General features: G+C 59.2%; 2 protein-coding genes across 2 annotated transcripts; both read left to right on the top strand.

Annotated features, from left to right (window-relative positions):
- Positions 1-184: 184 nt before the first annotated feature.
- Positions 185-8515, top strand: PRX (periaxin). The gene is made up of 3 exons (XM_035023339.1): positions 185-587; positions 3753-3949; positions 4595-8515. Exons 1-3 carry the CDS (start codon positions 404-406, stop codon positions 8312-8314), a joined length of 4101 nt encoding a protein of 1366 aa, XP_034879230.1. The 5' UTR covers positions 185-403; the 3' UTR covers positions 8315-8515.
- Positions 8516-10877: 2362 nt separating this feature from the next.
- Positions 10878-17796, top strand: HIPK4 (homeodomain interacting protein kinase 4). Its single transcript, XM_035023868.1, has 4 exons — positions 10878-11343; positions 14970-15326; positions 16033-16878; positions 17616-17796. Exons 1-4 carry the CDS (start codon positions 10879-10881, stop codon positions 17793-17795), a joined length of 1848 nt encoding a protein of 615 aa, XP_034879759.1. The 5' UTR covers position 10878; the 3' UTR covers position 17796.
- Positions 17797-18596: the final 800 nt, after the last annotated feature.

Raw genomic sequence — 18596 nt, forward strand, 5'->3', positions numbered from 1 at the left:
ACCCCTCTCAGATTTTTGGCCCCTCCTCCGTGGCCTGAGCTCTATACGCGAGAGCGGTCGGATCCCACGCCACACCCCTAGCCCCGCCCCTCACTCACGACTCCGGTTCCCTCTGGCCTCGCTACCCCGCCCCTCCTCTACAACCCCGCCCCTCGCCCCGCCCCTTCGACGGCGGCCCCGGGGCTCCTGCCGGCCCAAGAGTGGACGGAACCGTTGAGCCGGGCAGCGGGTGCGAGAGAGCAGGCGGCCCTCGCGCTTCTTTAAAGGGAAGATGCCGGAGTGGGTGGGCCCGCACGGCCGGCCTGAGCCGCGCTCGGGGGGGGGCGTGTAACTGGAGGACCCGTTTAAGAGCCGCTTTTAAGCGCGATGCCGGGCTCTGGGCGAGGTCCGGCCCTAGCGCCCCATGGCGGCCTCTCGCTGCCCTCCGCAGGAGCTGAGGCGGGCGGAGTTGGTGGAGATCATCGTGGAGACCGAGGCGCAGACCGGGGTCAGCGGCATCAACGTAGCAGGCGGCGGCAAGGAGGGAATCTTTGTCCGTGCGCTTCGAGAGGATTCGCCCGCGGCCAGGAGCCTCAGCCTGCAGGAAGGTGGGCGGGGCGGAAGCACGGGGCGGGGCCTTTCCGAGGCGGCAGGGTTAGGAACCGCCCCCGTCCCGGGCGTGGCCAGCCCCCAGGAGGCGGGGAGAATGGCTTGGGGCGGGGCTTTGTGTGTCGGCCTTGCAGTGGCTCAGTGCGGGCTCTGGAGGTTCATTGTGTCGGTTTGACTCCCAGATCTGCAGTTTACTAGCTTGTGATCTTCTGTGCCTTGGTTTATTCATCTCGAAAATGGGAATAATCTTAGTACGCACCTCGCAGGGTTATTACGTGGATTAAATGAGTCAGTATTTGAAAACACTTGGTGCATAGCTAAGTGACACGCAGTAAGCACTATTTAAGCACTAGTTATTATTTTTGTTGTTGGGGCTGGAGAAAAGAGGTGGAGTTAACTTGGAGGGGGTATGGAGGGGAGCTTTAGGAAGTAAGGGATATTTTAGGTGACATGGATGAGGCCGATGTGATTTATTCATGCAACAACTATTTACTAAGTGCCTTCTATTTTCAGATATTATTCTAGGTGTTTGGGCTACTGCAGTGAACAAAACAGACAACACTCTCTGCACTTATGGAGCTTACCTTCTAGTAGGAAGAGAGAGATTTGAGCAAAATATGTAAAATACATAGTAAATTAGAAGGCATTGTGTGCTATGCGTGCCTGTAGGACAGTTGTATTTTTAAATATGGTGAGCCAGGAAGGGAGGAAAGGCCTAGTGGAGGGCAGGGAGTGAGCTATAGGGCCATCTGGAAGAGCATTCCATGCAGAGAGAACAGCCAGTGCAAATGCCCCAAGGTTGGGGTGTGCCTAACTTGATGAAGAGCAAGGGAGCCAGTGTGGATGCAGTAGAGTTAGAGAGGAAGAGAGGAAGAGATGAGGCCCGAGGGGTAAGGAAAGGGCAGTTTTCAGAGGGCTTTATAGGCCATGGTGAGGATTTTGACTTTTAATCTGGGAGCGTTGTGAGTGAGTGGAGGGGGCACATGAATTGGCTGTGTTGGACAGCATGCTGTATTAGCAGTACACTGAACTGAAAGGGCCAGGGTGGGGAGCAGGGAGGCTACTCCGGGGGTCCCTGGCTGGCTCAGTCAGTAGAGCATGAGACTCTTGACCTCGGGGTCGTGAGTTTGAGCCCCATGTTCGGTGTAGAGATTGGGGTTTTATTATTATTATTATTATTTTAAAAATTTATTTGAGAGAGAGTGAGAACTAGCAGGGGTGGGGGGAGGAGGGGAGGAAGAGGGAGAAGCAGACACCCCACTGAGCAGGGAGCCCAACTCAGGGCTTGATGCCAGGACCCTGGGATCATGACCTGAGCCAAAGGCAGATGCTTAACCAACTGAGCCACCCAGGTGTCCCGAGATCACTTTAAATAAATAAATATATATATATTTTTTATATATATACACATTATATATAATGTGTATATATATATACACACACATAGAGGCTACTCTGATTATCCAGGTAAGAGGTGGTGATGCTCAGGACCAAAACAGTGTTAATGGACATGAAGAGAAAGGTTTGGATACTGGATATATTTTGAAGGAGGAGTCTTCAGGACTGGATATGGGGAGCGATGAAAAGAGAAGGGTCAAGGATGTGTCCAGGGATTCTTGACCTGAGGATGGAGTTGTTGGTTCCACAAATGGGCAACGCTGGGGCTGGAGCTTGTTTGGAGTAAGACCAGGAGTACAGTTTGGATCTGTCAAGTGAGGGGTATCTGTTGGAGGCCAAGGTGAAGGTGTGGAGGGCTAAATGGATATATGAGTCTAGAATGGCTGGGAGAGTGCTAGGCTGGAGAGATACACTTGGGAGTTGTCAGCCCATTTATGGTCTTTTTTTATTATTATTATTATGTTATGTTAGTCACCATACAATACATCATTAGTTTTTGATGTAGTGATCCACGATTCATTGTTTTTGTATGACACCCAGTGCTCCATGCAGTACGTGCCCTCCTTAATACCCATCACCGGGCTAACCCATCCCTCCACACACACCCCCAATTTATGGTCTTTAAACCGTAATCTGGATGAGCTTCCTTAGAGGGTGAGTGTAGCATGGAGATGAGAAGGGGTCCAAGGCCTGAACTCTGGGACAGTGTGTCATTAAGAGATCCAGGAGATGGGGAGGCTGAGAAGAAACCTCCAGGAGGTTCTAGAGGTTGTGTGGCATCCTGGAAGCCAAGCCAGACAAGTGGATGAAGGAGAGAGAGTGACGTTAGGTCAAAGGCTATGAGGTCCCCTCAGGTGAAGTCTGGGACTTGATCATTGGACTTAGCTACACAGAGGTATGGGACCTTGAGAGAAGCCATTCAAGGTTCTGGAAAGGGGTGTCAGAAGTGTGATTGGAGAAGTGGAGGTAAGGCAGCTAGACAACTCAATGCATTTGCCGTTAAGGTGAACAGAAAAATGGATCAGGAGCTCTAGGAGTGAGGTCAAGACAGCTTTTCCTATGGGACAAATAAGGGTACGTGTATGCTGATGGGAATAACATAGGAGAGGGACAAATTGGTGATGTGGGGAGAGAGGGGAGAACTGCTACAGGATGTCCCCTGAGAAGGCAGTGGAAAGGCTGACCTGAGGTAGAAGTGGGCACGGTTCATTCTTAGGAATAGGTGAAGAGTAGAGTAAATAGCCACAGGAGCAGGGGGGTGAGTAATGGCGTGGGAGTTTCTGGAAGTTCTGATTCTGTCCTCTCAGTAAAGGAAACAAAATCAGTGTCTAAAATGTGAGAATGGTGGGTGCCTGAGTGGCTCAGTCGGTAAGTGTCTGCCTTGGGCTCAGGTCATGATCCCAAGGTCTTGGGATTGAGCCTGAGTCGGGCTCCCTGCGAATAAAATCTTTAAAAATAAAATAAAATAAAATGTGAGAATGGGGAAGGGAAGTGGAAAGGCAATGGGCGTGGCTTGAATGGGTGTGGCTTTGCTCAGCCGGGGCGGGGCTAAGGCCATGGGGTGGGGCTTCACCCTAGGGTATCTGGACCTCAAACTGGGAGGAACTTTGCTTCTCAAGTCTGTGCTGGGGGTGGGGGCAGGGGAATAGGAGGGGCCTTAGTTTGGGGCGGGGCCTCTCTGAGCTCGCTCCAGGGAAGTGGGTGGAACCAGGCCTGGGTGGAGCCAGGAGATGCCCACGCCCTGCCCACCTCCGCCTTGCCTGCAGGAGACCAGCTGCTCAGCGCCCGTGTGTTCTTCGAGAACTTCAAGTACGAGGACGCGCTACGCCTGCTGCAATGTGCCGAGCCTTACAAGGTCTCCTTCTGCCTGAAGCGCACTGTGCCCACTGGGGACCTGGCGCTGCGGCCTGGCACCGTGGCTGGCTACGAGATCAAGGGCCCACGGGCCAAGGTGGCCAAGCTGGTACGCGTGCTTAGCCCGGCCCCGGCTCTGGACTGCCCCAGCGATCCAGTCTCTCCGCCGTGAGCCCTACTCCTCCACACCGTGGGCCAGCCTTGCCCTCTGTCTTGTCACTAACCCATCGCTAATCCCACCCTCTACCTCCTATTCTCCACCCCTAAACTCCTTCCTGGGGAGGGGGACCCACCCATCTCAGACCAGGGCCTTTACCCACTTTGGAGAGGCATCAGCTCTAGGCTTGCCAGTGGTCCTGAACCAGGGGACTCCAAACCAGGAAGGCCAGGTTCAAGCCTGAGTGCTGCTCACTTAACTGCTGAGCGACCCTGGGCAAGTTTCTTTCCCTTTCTGGGCCTCAGTTTCCCCATCTCTAGAATGAAGGTATTGGGGGAAATCCTGGATGAGGACCTAGAAGTCTTGGGTCCTAGTTCCTACACTCCTGTTGACTCATTATCAGATTCTAAATGAATGTCTTTGCCCTACAGGGGCAGTCATCTTGAAATGACAGGAAGGAAGTGGGGCTGGTGTTTCTGGGGACAAGATGCTTCATCCAACACATCCCCAGCCTGGCACAATGCCAGATGGGTTCCCCCTGTCTTCCCCGAGCCTCCCACTGTCCCACCGCCTCCCGCATCTCTCCTCTCTCCCCAGAACATCCAGAGTCTGTCCCCTGTGAAGAAGAAGAAGATGGTGGTGCCTGGGGCCCTGGGGGCCCCTGCAGACCTGGCCCCTGTTGACGTCGAATTCTCCTTTCCCAAGTTCTCCCGTCTGCGTCGGGGCCTCAAAGCCGAGGCTGCCAAGGGTCCCGTCCCAGCTGCCCCAACCCGCCGGCGCCTCCAGCTGCCTCGGCTGCGCGTCCGAGAAGTGGCGGAAGAGGCCCAGGCGGCCCGGCAGGCTGTTGCTGTTCCTTCCCCAAGGAAAGCCAAAGTGGAGGCCGAGGTGGCAGCAGGAGCCCGTTTCACAGCCCCCCAGGTGGAGCTGGTTGGGCCCCGGCTGCCAGGTGCCGAGGTGGGTGTCCCCCAGGTCTCCGCCCCCAAGGGGCTGGGAGAGGTGGCCCTCCACCTGCCAACCCGTGGACTAGGAGCCCCCGCTGCACCTGCTGTGGAGCCCGCGGCCCTAGGGATCCAGGTCCCCCAAGTGGAGCTGCCCACCTTGCCCTCGCTACCCACTCTGCCCACACTTCCCTGCCTGGAGACCCGGGAAGGGGCTGCGGCAGTGACGGTGCCCACCCTGGATGTGGTGGCACCTGTCGTAGGGGTGGACCTGGCCTTGCCGGGTGTGGGGGTGGAGGCCCGAGGAGAGGCACCTGAGGTGGCCCTGAAGATGCCCCGCCTCAGTTTCCCCCGCTTTGGGGCTCGAGCAAAGGAAGTCGCTGAGGCCAAGGTGGCCAAGGGCAGCCCTGAGGCCAGGGTGAAGGGGCCTAGACTTCGGATGCCCACCTTCGGGCTTTCGCTCCTGGAACCCCGGTCGGCTGTCGCCGAAGCTGCTGTTGAGAGCAAGCTAAAGCTGCCCACCATCAAGATGCCCTTTGGCCTTGGGGTCTCGGCCCCTGAGGTCAGGATGCCCAAGGGGCCTGAGGTGAAGCTCCCGAAGGCTCCTGAGGTGAAGCTCCCGAAGGCTCCTGAGGTGAAGCTCCCGAAGGCTCCTGAGGTGAAGCTCCCGAAGGTGCCGGAGGCAGCCCTTCCGGACGTGCAACTCCCAGAGGTGGGACTCCCCAAAGTGTCAGAGATGAAGCTCCCGAAGGTACCAGAGATGGCCGTGCCGGAGGTGCGGCTCCCCGAAGTGCAGCTGCCGAAAGTCCCCGAGATGAAGCTCCCAAAGGTGCCCGAGATGGCCGTGCCTGACGTGCAGCTCCCCGATGTGCAGCTCCCCAAAGTCCCCGAGATGAAGCTCCCCGAGGTGAAGCTCCCGAAAGTGCCCGAGATGGCCGTGCCCGACGTGCATCTCCCCGAAGTGCAGCTCCCCAAAGTCCCCGAGATGAAGCTCCCGAAGATGCCCGAGATGGCCGTGCCCGATGTGCGGCTCCCCGAGGTGCAGCTGCCGAAGGTCTCGGAGATGAAGCTCCCCAAGGTGCCCGAGATGGCCGTGCCCGACGTCCACCTCCCCGAGGTGCAGCTGCCGAAGGTCTCAGAGATGAAAGTCCCTGACATGAAGCTCCCCGAGATGAAACTGCCGGAGATAAAACTCCCCAAGGTGCCCGAGATGGCTGTGCCCGACGTCCACCTCCCAGAGGTGCAGCTGCCGAAGGTGTCGGAGATGCGGCTGCCGGAAATGCAGGTGCCCAAGGTCCCAGAGGTGCATCTTCCGAAGGCGCCCGAGGTGAAGCTGCCCAAGGCTCCAGAGGTGCAGCTAAAAGCAGAGCGGGCAGAGGGGATGGAATTTGGCTTCAAGATGCCCAAGATGACCATGCCTAAGCTAGGGAGGGCAGAGTCCCCATCGCGAGGCAAGCCAGGCGAGGCAGGGGCTGAGGTCTCCGGGAAGCTGGTGACACTTCCCTGTCTGCAGCCGGAGGTGGGTCCCGAGGCTCGTGTGGGTGTCCCCTCTCTCACACTGCCCTCCGTGGAGCTAGACCTGCCACGGGCCCTCAGCCTGGAGGGGCAGGTCCCAGCAGCCGAAGTGGGCAAGGTGGAGCGGGCAGAGGGCCGTGGGGCGGCCGCAGGGGTCGGGGAAGCGGCCTTCCGGATGCCCTCTGTTGAGATCGTCACTCCGCAGCTGCCCATGGTGGAAGTCGAGGAAGGGCGGCTAGAGGTGATGGAGATGAAAGTCAAGCCCTCCTCCAAGTTCTCCCTGCCCAAGTTTGGACTCTCGGGGCCCAAAGTGGCCAAGGCAGAGGCTGAGGGGGCCGGGCGAGTCACCAAGCTGAAGGTGTCCAAGTTCGCCATCTCACTGCCCAAGGCCCGAGCGGGGACTGAAGCTGAGTCCAAAGGGGCAGGGGAGGCAGGCCTGCTGCCCGCCCTCGATCTGTCCATCCCACAGCTCAGCCTGGATGCCCATCTGCCCACAGGCAAGGTGGAGGTGGCGGGGGCTGATGTCAAGGTCAAGGGGCCCAGGTTTGGCCTGCCCAAGTTTGGGGTCAGAGGCCGGGACGCTGAGGCGGGAGAACTAGCGCCAGGGGTGGCCGAGCTGGAGGGCAAGGGCTGGGGTTGGGATGGGAAGGTGAAGATCCCCAAGCTGAAGATGCCCTCCTTTGGGCTGGCTCGAGGGAAGGAAGCTGAAATCCAGGGTGGGCGTGTCAGCCCGGGAGAAAAGCCAGAGTCCGTGGCTGGGCAGCTTAAGATCCCTGAGGTGGAGCTGGTCACGCTGGGGGCCCAGGAGGAAGGGAGGGCTGAGGGGGCGGTGGCTGTCAGTGGGGTACAGCTATCAGGCCCGCAAGTGTCCGTGACCAGGCCGGCAGGCACTGAGGGCCAGGAGGGGGCGCTGAGGATGCCCCAGGGCATCTCCCTGCCCCAGGTAGAGCTGCCTGGCTTCGGGGAGGCCGGCCTGGGCACCACCGCTGGGCAGCAGGTCAAGGGTGCAGCCCCGTCAGCGGAGGGCACAGCAGGCTACAGGGTCCAGGTGCCTCAGGTGACCTTGTCTCTGCCTGGAGCCCAGGTGGCAGGTGGCGAGCTGTTGGTAGGTGAGGGCGTCTTCAAGATGCCCGCTGTGTCAGTGCCCCAGCTTGAGCTGGACGTGGGGCTGGGCCGAGAGGCGCAGGTGGGGGAGGCAGCCACAGGCGAGGGTGGCTTGCGGCTGAAGATGCCCACGCTGGGGGCCAGAGCTGAGGCCAGGGAAGGGGGGCCCGGAGACCAGTCCCCGGGGGCCGAGCGCACCTTCCACCTCTCACTGCCCGACGTGGAGCTCTCGCCACCCGCCGTGGGCAGCCATGCTGAGTACCAGGTGGCCGAGGGCGATGGGGAGGCCGGACACAAGCTCAAGATGCGGCTGCCCCGGTTTGGCCTGGTTCGGGCCAAGGAGGGCTTTGAGGAGGGTGAGAAGACCAAGAGCCCCAAACTCAGGCTGCCCCGAGTGGGCTTCAGCCAGAGCGAGGCGGTCACTGGGGAAGGCTCCCCCAGCCCTGAGGAGGAGGAGGGCGGCGGGGACGGGGCCTCTGGGCGCCGAGGCAGAGTCCGGGTCCACTTGCCCCGCGTAGGCCTGGCCACCCCTTCCAAGGCCTCTCGGGGCCAGGAGGGCGAGGCAGCCCCCAAGTCTCCTGGTGGGGAGAAGTCGCCCAAGTTCCGCTTCCCCCGGGTGTCCCTAAGCCCCAAGGCCCGGAGTGGGAGCGGGGACCAGGAAGAGGGTGGATTCCGGGTCCGGCTGCCCAGCGTGGGGTTTTCGGAGACAGGGGCTCCGGGCCCTGCCAGGATGGAGGGGGCTCAGGCTGCAGTTGTCTGAAGCCCCAGGGCAGAGGGAGAGTCCCCTCCCATCTTCCCATCCCCGCCTCCTCTTTGTTTTGTGTGTGAGATAACTAGCACTAACCCTCAGAGGGCCGGGAGGTGGGTGACAGACAGGGACGGGGCCAGGGAGGCCTCATGTCCGGCTCCCTGGCAGGAGTACCTGTATCTTGCCAAGCCATGTGAATAAAATAATCCAGAGGTAGCCTTGTGTTGGGTTTCGTTGGGGGGGGGGCGGTACAGGGGAGGGTGGAGAGGGTGCAGGGAAAGAAGTCCCCAAGGAGGGGGACTACTTACTTGAGCCTGAGGAGAGCCTGTGTTGAGGGGAGACACCAGGCCACCCCAGGTCTGAAGAGAGTCAGGGAAGATTCGCAGTGGGCCGGGGGGAACGGGGCCTGCCCTAGCCATTCAGAATTCCCCAGGGCCTCTGAGCGAGACCCCTGTGCTGAGACCTCTCTGCCTGTCCTGGGGGAACCCCTCCCACCAGGACCTCCCTGGGGGTCCCTGAGAGAGCAGAACAATTGCTACCCATCTGCCCTCTGCTGGCCATCTTCTCATCGACAAGAGCACCTCCACATCCTGGGGATCGCTTTCCTGTCTGGCTGGTTTGACTGCCCCGGCTGCCCCGGCCCCACCCAGGAAGGCCCCTGCTGGTCCGCTCTCCAGGCTCTAGGGTTCAGAGCCTCCACCCCAGGTCCCTGGCTGCCTCTTAGGACTAGGTCCCAGGGTCCTCAGCTCCTGTCAGGGCTGGGCCTCGGCTCCCAGGGCCCCAGCCCCACACAGGACCTAAGCCCCCACCAAGGAGCTCCAGACTCCCACACGTCTCTCTGCAGTGCCCCAGGCTGGGCCAAGAAGACATTCTGTCCAGTCCTGAGTGTCCCCCCAACGTCCCCATATCTGCCCATCCACTGTCCTCACATCCCACCATGCCCTGGAGTTGTCCCACACCCCTGACTTACTCCAGCACCTTCTCCGTTAAAGCTGGCCTCCCTCGGGTCACCTCCGGGGCGCATGGTTTCTCTTCATTTCCACCAAATATGGCAGGAATGATTTATACCTATGGCGCACACCCTTTGCCCAGCACCCCCCCCAACATTTGGGGTTTCCCTCCCACCACAGCTGACCTGTCAGTGTCCATAGTGATCTCTCTGTGGCCACGCTGAGCGCTTCCCCTGGCTCCCTTGTCCTGACTTCTCGGGGTCCCTTCCTCCTTCCTGAACTCTCTCTTCTCTCTCTTCCCCACTCCTTCTCTCTCTCCTCTTGCCCCTTGGGCCCTCAGGACTCCTCCCAGGCCTTCATCCTTCCCCACATCCCCCCCAGGCCAGGTCACCCTCCCTATGGTCCACATGGGAATCTAGTGTCCCCTGTGTGCCTCCCCTGGACGTGGCAGTGGTTCAGAGCTTGGGTCTAGAGCCAGAATGCTTGGGGTCAAAGCGTGTCGCTGGCACCCAGCTGGGTGCCCTTAGGCGTTTTTTTGTGTGTGTGTCTTGATTTTCTCTTCCATAAAATGGAGCTATTAAAATGTATGTGTAGGGATCGGATAAGTCTTCTAAAGCACTCAAGACGTGTCTAAAGGTTTCAGTGTTCAATCTCCTAATCTGACATCAGCATTTTCTCCCCTAAAGTGCTCCTTATCCACGTCCCTGTCCCAGGGACCATCCCTGAGCCCTGGTCCTTGTTCTGGATGGTTCCTTTCTTCCCCCCCCACAACCTGTCAGTCCCACAGCCTGGCCTCCTGGCCGCCTGTCTCATACACCAGCCTCCTCCCCTGCACACCAACCTCCCTCCCCTGGGCCCCGCTCCAGGTTCTGGGCCTCCACTCTTGTCCCCGCCACTCTTATTCACACGGTAGCTTTCTGACACTTAAATCTGACCCTGTCCTCCCTTGCTCAGAGCCCTTCTGTGGCTCCCCACTGCCCTCAGATAAATGGGTCCAGACTCCTTAGCCTGGCATTCAAGACCTTTTACCACCTGGTCCTGCTTCAGCGGCACCTCCCTCCCCCATGGCAGCCACAGGCAGGGGCGGGTGTTTGCTGAACACGGGGACACACACACACACAGACGCACGCACGCACACACGCATCTCCCAAGCTCTTCACCTCTGCTTAGGAATGTCCCAGTCCTCCATGCCAGAGGTCCAGGATTGGACTTCCTTCTCAGTTGACCCTTCACCTGGGTCCAGCCCCTCCGGGCTTCCGCCACTGGGGTGGGGGAGGGGGCTCGACCTGCCACCCCACCCCCCATTCCAGCCTGGGGCTCAGGTCTCCGACAACAGAACCAGAGCCACTCAGCAACGCTGGAACCCACTCGGGGGGGCCTGGGGCCCCTCGTCCCAAGCCAGGAGGGCTTTGGGGGAGGGGTGTGGCCCCTGGCAGACTGGCAGTGTGGCCCAGGGGGCTGGGGGGCGCCAGGGAGGTGGGGGCGAACCTCGAAGCGGGAGGCACGAGTGCGGTTCTCCTTCCCTCGCTGGGGGGGCCTTGGAGCCGGTGGCGGGCGGGAAGCCTTCGAAGGCAGAGCCTGCGGGGCGGGGGTGGTGGCAGGGCCGCGTCCAGTGGCAGGGGCACCATGGCCACCATCCAGTCGGAGACCGACTGCTATGACATCATCGAGGTGCTGGGCAAGGGCACCTTCGGGGAGGTGGCCAAGGGCTGGCGGCGAAGCACGGGCGAGATGGTGGCCATCAAGATCCTCAAGAACGACGCCTACCGCAACCGCATCATCAAGAACGAGCTGAAGCTACTGCGCTGCATGAGGGGTCTGGACCCAGAGGAGGCCCACGTCATCCGCTTCCTCGAGTTCTTCCACGACGCCCTCAAGTTCTACCTGGTCTTCGAGCTGCTGGAGCAAAACCTTTTCGAATTCCAGAAGGAGAACAACTTCGCACCCCTCCCTGCCCGCCACATCCGCACGGTCACCCTGCAGGTGCTCAGAGCCCTGGCCCGGCTCAAGGAGCTGGCCATCATCCATGCTGATCTCAAGCCCGAGAACATCATGCTGGTGGACCAGACCCGCTGCCCCTTCAGGGTCAAGGTGAGTGGGGCGGCCCTGGCGTGGCGGCATCCCTGGTTCTTGTCTTCTCCCAGCTTCCCCCAGCCCTGGACACTCTCCTGTCGCTAAGGTCTCCCTTGTTCCACCTCCCAGCCTTGAGGTCTCCCCTTCCCTGCCCATGATGCCTCTCCCCACATTCTGGCCCTAAAAGCCTGCCCATCTGCCTGTCCCGATTCTGACATTCTCTGTCCTGGACCTGAGACCTCCCCCTCCTTCTCCAATTCATAGTTCAGCTCCTCTGGCCCAGTTCTGTCTATGTGGGGCTGACATTCTAGTGGGGGAAACAGAGTCGCCAAGATAAATGAGTCAAATGTGGTATGTGAGTGAGAAGGAGAAAACATAAAGCAGGGAGGAGGAGCATGTGGGGTGTTGATTGGTGGTGGTAGTAGTGAGTGAAATTGTAGACACGTCGGTCAGGGAGACCTCACTGAGAAGGTGACATTTGAGGAAAGTCCCAAAGGAAGGAGGTTGCCATGTAGACATTGGGGGAAAAGCATCTGGGTAGAAGGAACTGTTAGTGCAAAGGCCCTGAGGTAGGAGTAATCTGAGTATATATGTTTGCGAAGCAGCCAGGAGGCCAGGGTGGCTGAAGCAGAGTGAGAAAAGGAAGGACATGGGATCAGGGAGGTGATGGGGCTGGGAGACACACAGGGCCTCATGGGCCACAATGAGGATGGGTTTTATTCTGTGTAAGATGGGGCCACAAGAGGCTTCTGAGCAAAGAGGGGTTGTGATCTGGCTCAGGTGTTCCCAGGGTCTCTCTGGCTGCATGAAGGCAATAGCCTGCTAGGGGCAGGATCAGGAGGGCAGTGAGGGGTGTCTGCTCTGCTCCAGGTGGGAGGCCTGGGTGTGGGGGTGGAGTCGGGTAGTGGGAGGAAGGGACATGGTGCGTTCTAGGTAGGTTTGGAGCTACTGACAACAGGATTTGCTGACTGATCTTATGTGAGGTGTAAGAAAGCACTTGATTGGAGATGAGAGCCTGATGGCCCGAGCGACTAGAAGGATGGAAGCGCCATTCTTCGTTACAGACAGTTTGTTCATTAACAAAGATTTACTGGGACGCTTGGGTGGCTCAGATGGTTAAGCGTCTGCCTTTGGCTCAGGTCATGATCTCCAAGTCCTGGGATCGAGCCCCATGTCGGGCTCCTGGCTCAGCGGGGAGTCTGCTTCTCCCTCTCCCTCTGCCTCTCCCCCTGCCTGTGCTCTCTCTCTCTCTCTCTCAAATGGATAAATAAAATCTTTAAACAAAAAACAAACACTTACTGAAGACCCACTCTGGACCTGACCCTGTGCTGGGCACACAGAAGCACCTCCCATACATGTCACAAGTCCCTGGGCCCCCTATCCCAGCCCTGGACCCCTGCCTGTGACCCCCAGTCCCAGACCTGGCCCTTTCACCCTGGACCCCTACCTCTGCCCCCAAATCCCAGACCTGGCCCCTCTGCTCTGGCCCCCTGCCTATGTCCCCCATCCCAGGCCTGGCCCCTTCACTCAGGACCCCTCCTCCCTCTGTCCCACAATCCCAGACCTGGCCCCTCTGTCCATTTCTGGGATTGTCACTGTCTGGTGAAGGGTCTGAACTAGGAGCAGGCAGGGCTATGAAGTCAAGGCCTGGTCAGTTTTGGTCACCACTGTGTCCTTGGCATCTCCCAGCACAGTGCTGAGGCGGGGTCAATGCTAAATGAATTCAGAGTCACAGGGAGATAGGCAGGCAGGAAAAGGCAGATCATTTTGCCCTAAGAGATGGAAGGACAGAGCACCAAGGAAGGAGAGACTCCCACAAACACAGCAGGGGACAGACAGGACAGATCCACAACATCTGGCCGGCGTTGGCCCGCTCCTGTGTCTGTGGAATGAATGAATGACTGGATCCCGTGAACACTGAGTGCCCCAGGTCTCTCACGCTCTGAGATTCAGGCCTCAGCCGTCCGCACTCAAGAGTGCAGGTTAATAACCCTTCCATCGTACCACCTTCTGCAAATAGAAGGTGAGGGATGGCTGAATGAAAAGCAGAGAAACTCAGAGGGGGAAACTGAGGCAGGGATCAAGATAGAGTCTTGGAGATTCAGAGTGAAAGTGGCACAGGGTGCCTCCCAGCTGCATTGGGAAAGATTTTCAACCGTCCCGGGCGCTAGAGCAGTGGGTATTCATCGAGCCCCATCCTGGTCCTGTTGGAGCAGGGCAGGGGGGTGCTGTGAGGGGTGTCCAAGGTACCTAATGATGAAGACAGAACAGGGCGGGCTTCAGGAAGGTGTCTTCCTAGCAGGTGACTCAGGGATGGAGACGGAGAGAGACACAGAGAGATGAGAGACACAACAAACAGCAAAGCAATGAAGAGGCAAAGAAAGAACGAGACAGATATGAAAAAAGAGGCAGAAGGAAGCAGAATGGCAGGGACATAAAAGCCCATTCATTCATTCATTCATTCACTCATTCCTGACTGAGCCCCTAACTGTGTGCCGGGCATTGTTCTAGGCGGCTAGGGATGAGCAGTGAACAGACAAAATCCCTACCCTGATGGGATTGCATCCTAGCTGGGTAGATAGATGATGAACTTGACTAAAAAGGTAAAATATATAGGATGTGAAATGGTGTTAAGAGTTCTGGAGAGGGGCGCCTGGGTGGCTCAGTCATTAAGTGTCTGCCTTCGGCTCAGGTCATGATCCCGGGGTCCTGGGATCGAGCCCCGCATCGGGCTCCCTGCTCGGCCGGGCGCCTGCTTCTCCCTCTCCCACTCCGCCTGCTTGTGTTCCCTCTCTAGCTCTCTCTCTCTCTCTCTGTCAAATAAATAAAATAAAAAAATCTTTAAAAAAAAAAAAAGAGTTCTGGAGAAAAGCAGGGAGCCAGGAAGGGGGATAGGAACGGTGGGGGAGGCTGTTTTTCATAGGATGGCCAGGGGAGGTCCCCTCCACTGAAAAGGTGACATTTGAGACCTGAGATGAGGGAGTTGTGTGGACATCTGGGGGAAGAGCATGCCAGGCAGAGGGAACGGCCAGTGCAAAGGCCCTGAGCTGGAAATGCGTCTGGCTTGTTCAAGGGACAGTGAGACACCTGTGAGAGGGAAAGCAGGAGGTGCTGAAGGCAGAGAGGTGATGGGGCAGATTACTCGAGCCTTGGGGGCCACAGTGAGGACGTTGGCTTTTATCACAAGATGCCTCGGGAGGTGTGCATGATGAGCAGACTGGGGTGCAGAGGGGAGGAGCAGGGAGACCAGCAAGGAGGCCCCTCCATCAGCCTCGGTGGAAGATGATGGAGGACGGGGCGGTGTGGGGGGAGCCGAGGCTGGGACGTAGAGGGGGCCGAGTCTGGATCTATTCAGAAGGTGGAGCCGACAACCTTTGCTGATGGGCGAGGTGTGGCATGAAAGACAAAGAGAGGGATCCTAACCCTCACAGGCATAAGTCCTAGTGGAACGAAACAGAGACAAACACACAAAACCAGAGACAAAGACGGGCGAAGACAGGCACATAAACAAGAGATAAAGACTCTCAGACACAGCGACAGTCAGATAGCAGGTGCAGAGAGACACAGGCGAGAGCCACAGGGGAGACCTAGATTGGTTGTCCCTGTCCCCTGCCCTGCCCACCTGCCTCCCCACCCCCCCACAGGTAATTGACTTTGGCTCAGCCAGCATTTTCAGCGAGGTGCGCTATGTCAAGGAGCCATACATTCAGTCGCGCTTCTACCGGGCCCCCGAGATTCTGCTGGGGCTGCCCTTCTGCGAGAAGGTGGACGTGTGGTCACTGGGCTGTGTCATGGCCGAGCTGCATCTGGGCTGGCCCCTCTACCCGGGCAACAACGAGTACGACCAGGTGCGCTACATCTGTGAGACCCAGGGCTTGCCCAAGCCCCACCTGCTGCACGCCGCCCGCAAGGCCCACCACTTCTTCAAGCGCAACCCCCACCCCGATGCTGGCAACCCCTGGCAGCTCAAGTCCTCGGCCGACTACCTGGCTGAGACCAAGGTAGGGGAGGGCAGGGGATGTGGGGGCTGCTACATCGACAAAACAATCTGGGCTAGACCTCAGAGAGGACGGGAAGTTTGAGGGTCAGCTCAAATCACAGCAAGTCACAGCAAGAGAGATGTGGGTGAGACCCCGGGTGGCACTGGAAGTACATGGCGGCTCCTCTTGAGTTTCATGGCGAGGGCTCGGCAAGCTCGTGTAGCAAGCAAGCTGGGAGGCCTTGCGGGCTGGGCTTGGGGGTGGAGGCTCCGGGAGCAAGAGGGATCTGGATTTGACTCCAAGGGGGACTAGAGGTTGGGGGCAGCTCCTCTGCTAGCGGCTGGTAGGGGCTGGAGCCGTGGCTCTGGGGAGGCCCGGAGGTCTGGGGGAGGAGTGAAACTTGGCTCAGTGAGACTCTGGGTGAGATGGCAGGAGGACCAAAGAACCCAACCTGGTATGTTTCCTGCAGCAGTAGGAGGGCTCTGGGGCAGACCAGAGGGGCTCTCCCCGCAGCAAGAGAGCTCCAAGTCAGATTATGGGCAGAACTGCAAGTCGAGGTTCAGGTGTGTGGACTTCATGGCAACAAGAGAGCCCTGGACCAGACCGGAGGGCAGACTGGAAGCCGGGGGCGGAGGGAGTAGGTCATGCGTGGGCCCCGCTGCAGGAGCACCCAAGGCCCAAGGCCCGGACTCGATGTCAACCCCGGGCCCCCCCTGTGTCCCACCAGGTGCGCCCCCTGGAGCGCCGCAAGTACATGCTCAAGTCACTGGACCAGATCGAGACGGTGAACGGTGGCGGGGCGGCCAGTCGGCTGCCCTTCGCGGACCGCGAGGCGCTGGCGGAGCACGCCGACCTCAAGAGCATGGTCGAGCTGATCAAGCGCATGCTGACGTGGGAGTCGCATGAGCGCATCAGCCCCAGCGCTGCCCTGCGCCACCCCTTCGTGTCCATGCAGCAGCTGCGCAGCGCCCACGAGACTACCCGCTATTACCAGCTCTCCCTGCGGGGCTGCCGCCTCTCGCTGCAGGTGGAGGGCAAGCCGCCCACGCCGGTGGCAGCTGCGGCGGAAGACGGGCCCCCCTACCACCGTCTGGCTGAGGAGGAGGCGGCTGTGGGCATGGGCAGCGTGGTGGGCAGCGGGCCCTTCTTCTGCGAGAAGGCGCCGGGCGTGCAAAGGGCCATTGATCAGCTGGACGACCTGAGCCTACAGGAGGTGGGGCGGGGGCTGTGGGGCGAGAGCCGAGCCGACGTGGTTCCTGACATGCTGGCTCCTCTCAAGGCCGCCGCCGCGGGCCGCCGTGTGCCCGACTCGGGCCCCGAGCCCATCCTGGCCTTCTATGGCAGCCGCCTGGCAGGCCGCCACAAGGCCCGCAAGCCACCCGCAGGCTCCAAGTCGGACTCCAACTTCAGCAACCTCATCCGGCTGAGCCAGGCCTCCCCTGAGGATGATGGATCGTGCCGGGGCAGCGGCTGGGCAGAAGGAGAGCGCCTCGGGGCCTCCGCAGAGCTGCCCACCCTCCCGCAGCGGGATGGGGATGGACCAGACATCAAGGATATGACCATGGATGCTGATGTAAGCCCGGTGGGCTGGCCAGGGTGCGGGTGGTTCTGGGATCAGGGCCTCCCTGAGCTCCAGGATGGGGGGGTACAGTGAACCAGGCCTGGCGCCCCCCCCCATCTGCATTGCCTGCAGCTGGCTCAGGGTTCAACACATACTAGTCCACTCTCAGGATGTGACGAGGCTCAGCAAACACTAACCCACGTTCAGGATATGATTAGGATTTGATACGGCTCAGGGTACACTAACCTGTATTCAGGATGTAACATTCAGCACACGCTAACCCACCCTTTTACAAGGTGATAAGGCTCAGCACACACTGATCACTTCAGGATGTAAGGCTCAGCACACACTAACCCATATTCAGGATATAAGGCTCAGCACACACTAACCTACTCTTAATGATGTGATGAGGCTCAGCATATACTAATCCACCTTCAGGCGGTATAGAAACTCAGAACACCTTAATCCACCTACAGGAAGTGATAAAGGCCCAGCACTCAGTACAAGGCCTTAGCAGGTGCTCACCCATCCTCAGGAAGAAGTGACAAAGCCTCAGAGACACTAATAGTCCCTCAGAGCACATTAAGGTCTCCGCACACACTGTTTGAACCCCCAAGTTGCGATGAGGGTTCAGGACCTATAAAATCACCCTCAGGAAGTGACAAGGGTTCAGTTGGGACTGGAGAGAGTCCAGGAGGGGCTGGCCAGGGGCTCCTTGGCTGATGGTCCTTTCTTCTCCTCCCCAACAGAGGCTGGGCCCTGAGCTCTTCGACCCCAGCAGCTGCCCTGGGGAGTGGCTGAGTGAGCCAGACTGGACCCTGGAGGGTGTCAGGGGGCCACGGGCTCAGGGGCTCCCACCCCGCCACGCTCACCCGCACGGCCCGCCCCGGGCCACCAGCTTTCTGCAGCACGTCGGTGGGCACCATTGATGGTGACCCCACCCCTGCCCCTCACTGGGGGCTGCACTAGCTGGGCTGGTCTCCCTTCCTCAGAAGCCATTTCCTGAACCCACAAATTATTCTTACAGAAAGATAGTTATCCAGAAATTCCCCATTACCCTCGCCCATGGTGCATGCCAGCACAGAACGCCCCGAATGTAGGAGGGCCTTGGGGTCTGGCTTGTGGGCCCCCTCCCCGGGGGGGGGGCAAAGGGACACAGGAAGGGGGCTGCCCCCACTGGCCCTGAGCATGCCCTCGGCCCTGCTGCCTCTGCCTATTTCAATAAAGAACTGTTGAGCAGCTCTGCTTGAGGCCTGGACTGGAGCTGGGGTGGGGTTCAGTTTGGCGCCTGGGACCCTGATCTCTGATGCGGCTGCGCTCAGCTGGTCCCTGCCAGGGACAGGCTGACCCATCCCCTAAGTATGCTAAGTGCTTGGCACGCGAGAATCCGCCCTTGGAACATTCCCCATGTTCAGCAGGTGCCAAGGCGAGCTTGCCATATGCCAAGGTCTCATCTGTAGACCTGCCCTTGCCACGCGTATGGGCTTGGCATGCCCTCCTCACCCACGCTCGGGTCATGGTTAAGTGCAAATTCCCTTGGCAGGCATAAACTCACGCTCGGTGCACACTCGGGTGTTTGGACATGCGAGGCCAGCCTTGGGAGCCGGTGATGGTTCGGAGCGTGCCCGTCTGGGAACATGCTCGATGTATAGCACATACTACCTATGCTGACTACGTGAGGCTCCGCTCACGCCAGGCCCTGTGGTCACGCTCTGCACGCTCAGCACATA

The sequence above is a fragment of the Mirounga leonina genome, unplaced genomic scaffold, assembly GCF_011800145.1.
Source record: "Mirounga leonina isolate KUSES-001 unplaced genomic scaffold, KU_Mleo_1.0 Mir_177, whole genome shotgun sequence".
NCBI lineage: Eukaryota > Metazoa > Chordata > Mammalia > Carnivora > Phocidae > Mirounga > Mirounga leonina.

Coding starts and splice junctions, on each gene's coding strand:
- PRX (XM_035023339.1), top strand. CDS start 404: ATGGCGGCCTCTCGCTGCCCTCCGCAGGAGCTGAGGCGGGCGGAGTTG. Junction 588..3,752: donor GAGCCTCAGCCTGCAGGAAG/GTGGGCGGGGCG, acceptor CCTTGCCTGCAG/GAGACCAGCTGCTCAGCGCC. Junction 3,950..4,594: donor GGGCCAAGGTGGCCAAGCTG/GTACGCGTGCTT, acceptor CTCTCTCCCCAG/AACATCCAGAGTCTGTCCCC.
- HIPK4 (XM_035023868.1), top strand. CDS start 10,879: ATGGCCACCATCCAGTCGGAGACCGACTGCTATGACATCATCGAGGTG. Junction 11,344..14,969: donor GCTGCCCCTTCAGGGTCAAG/GTGAGTGGGGCG, acceptor ACCCCCCCACAG/GTAATTGACTTTGGCTCAGC. Junction 16,879..17,615: donor ATATGACCATGGATGCTGAT/GTAAGCCCGGTG, acceptor CCTCCCCAACAG/AGGCTGGGCCCTGAGCTCTT.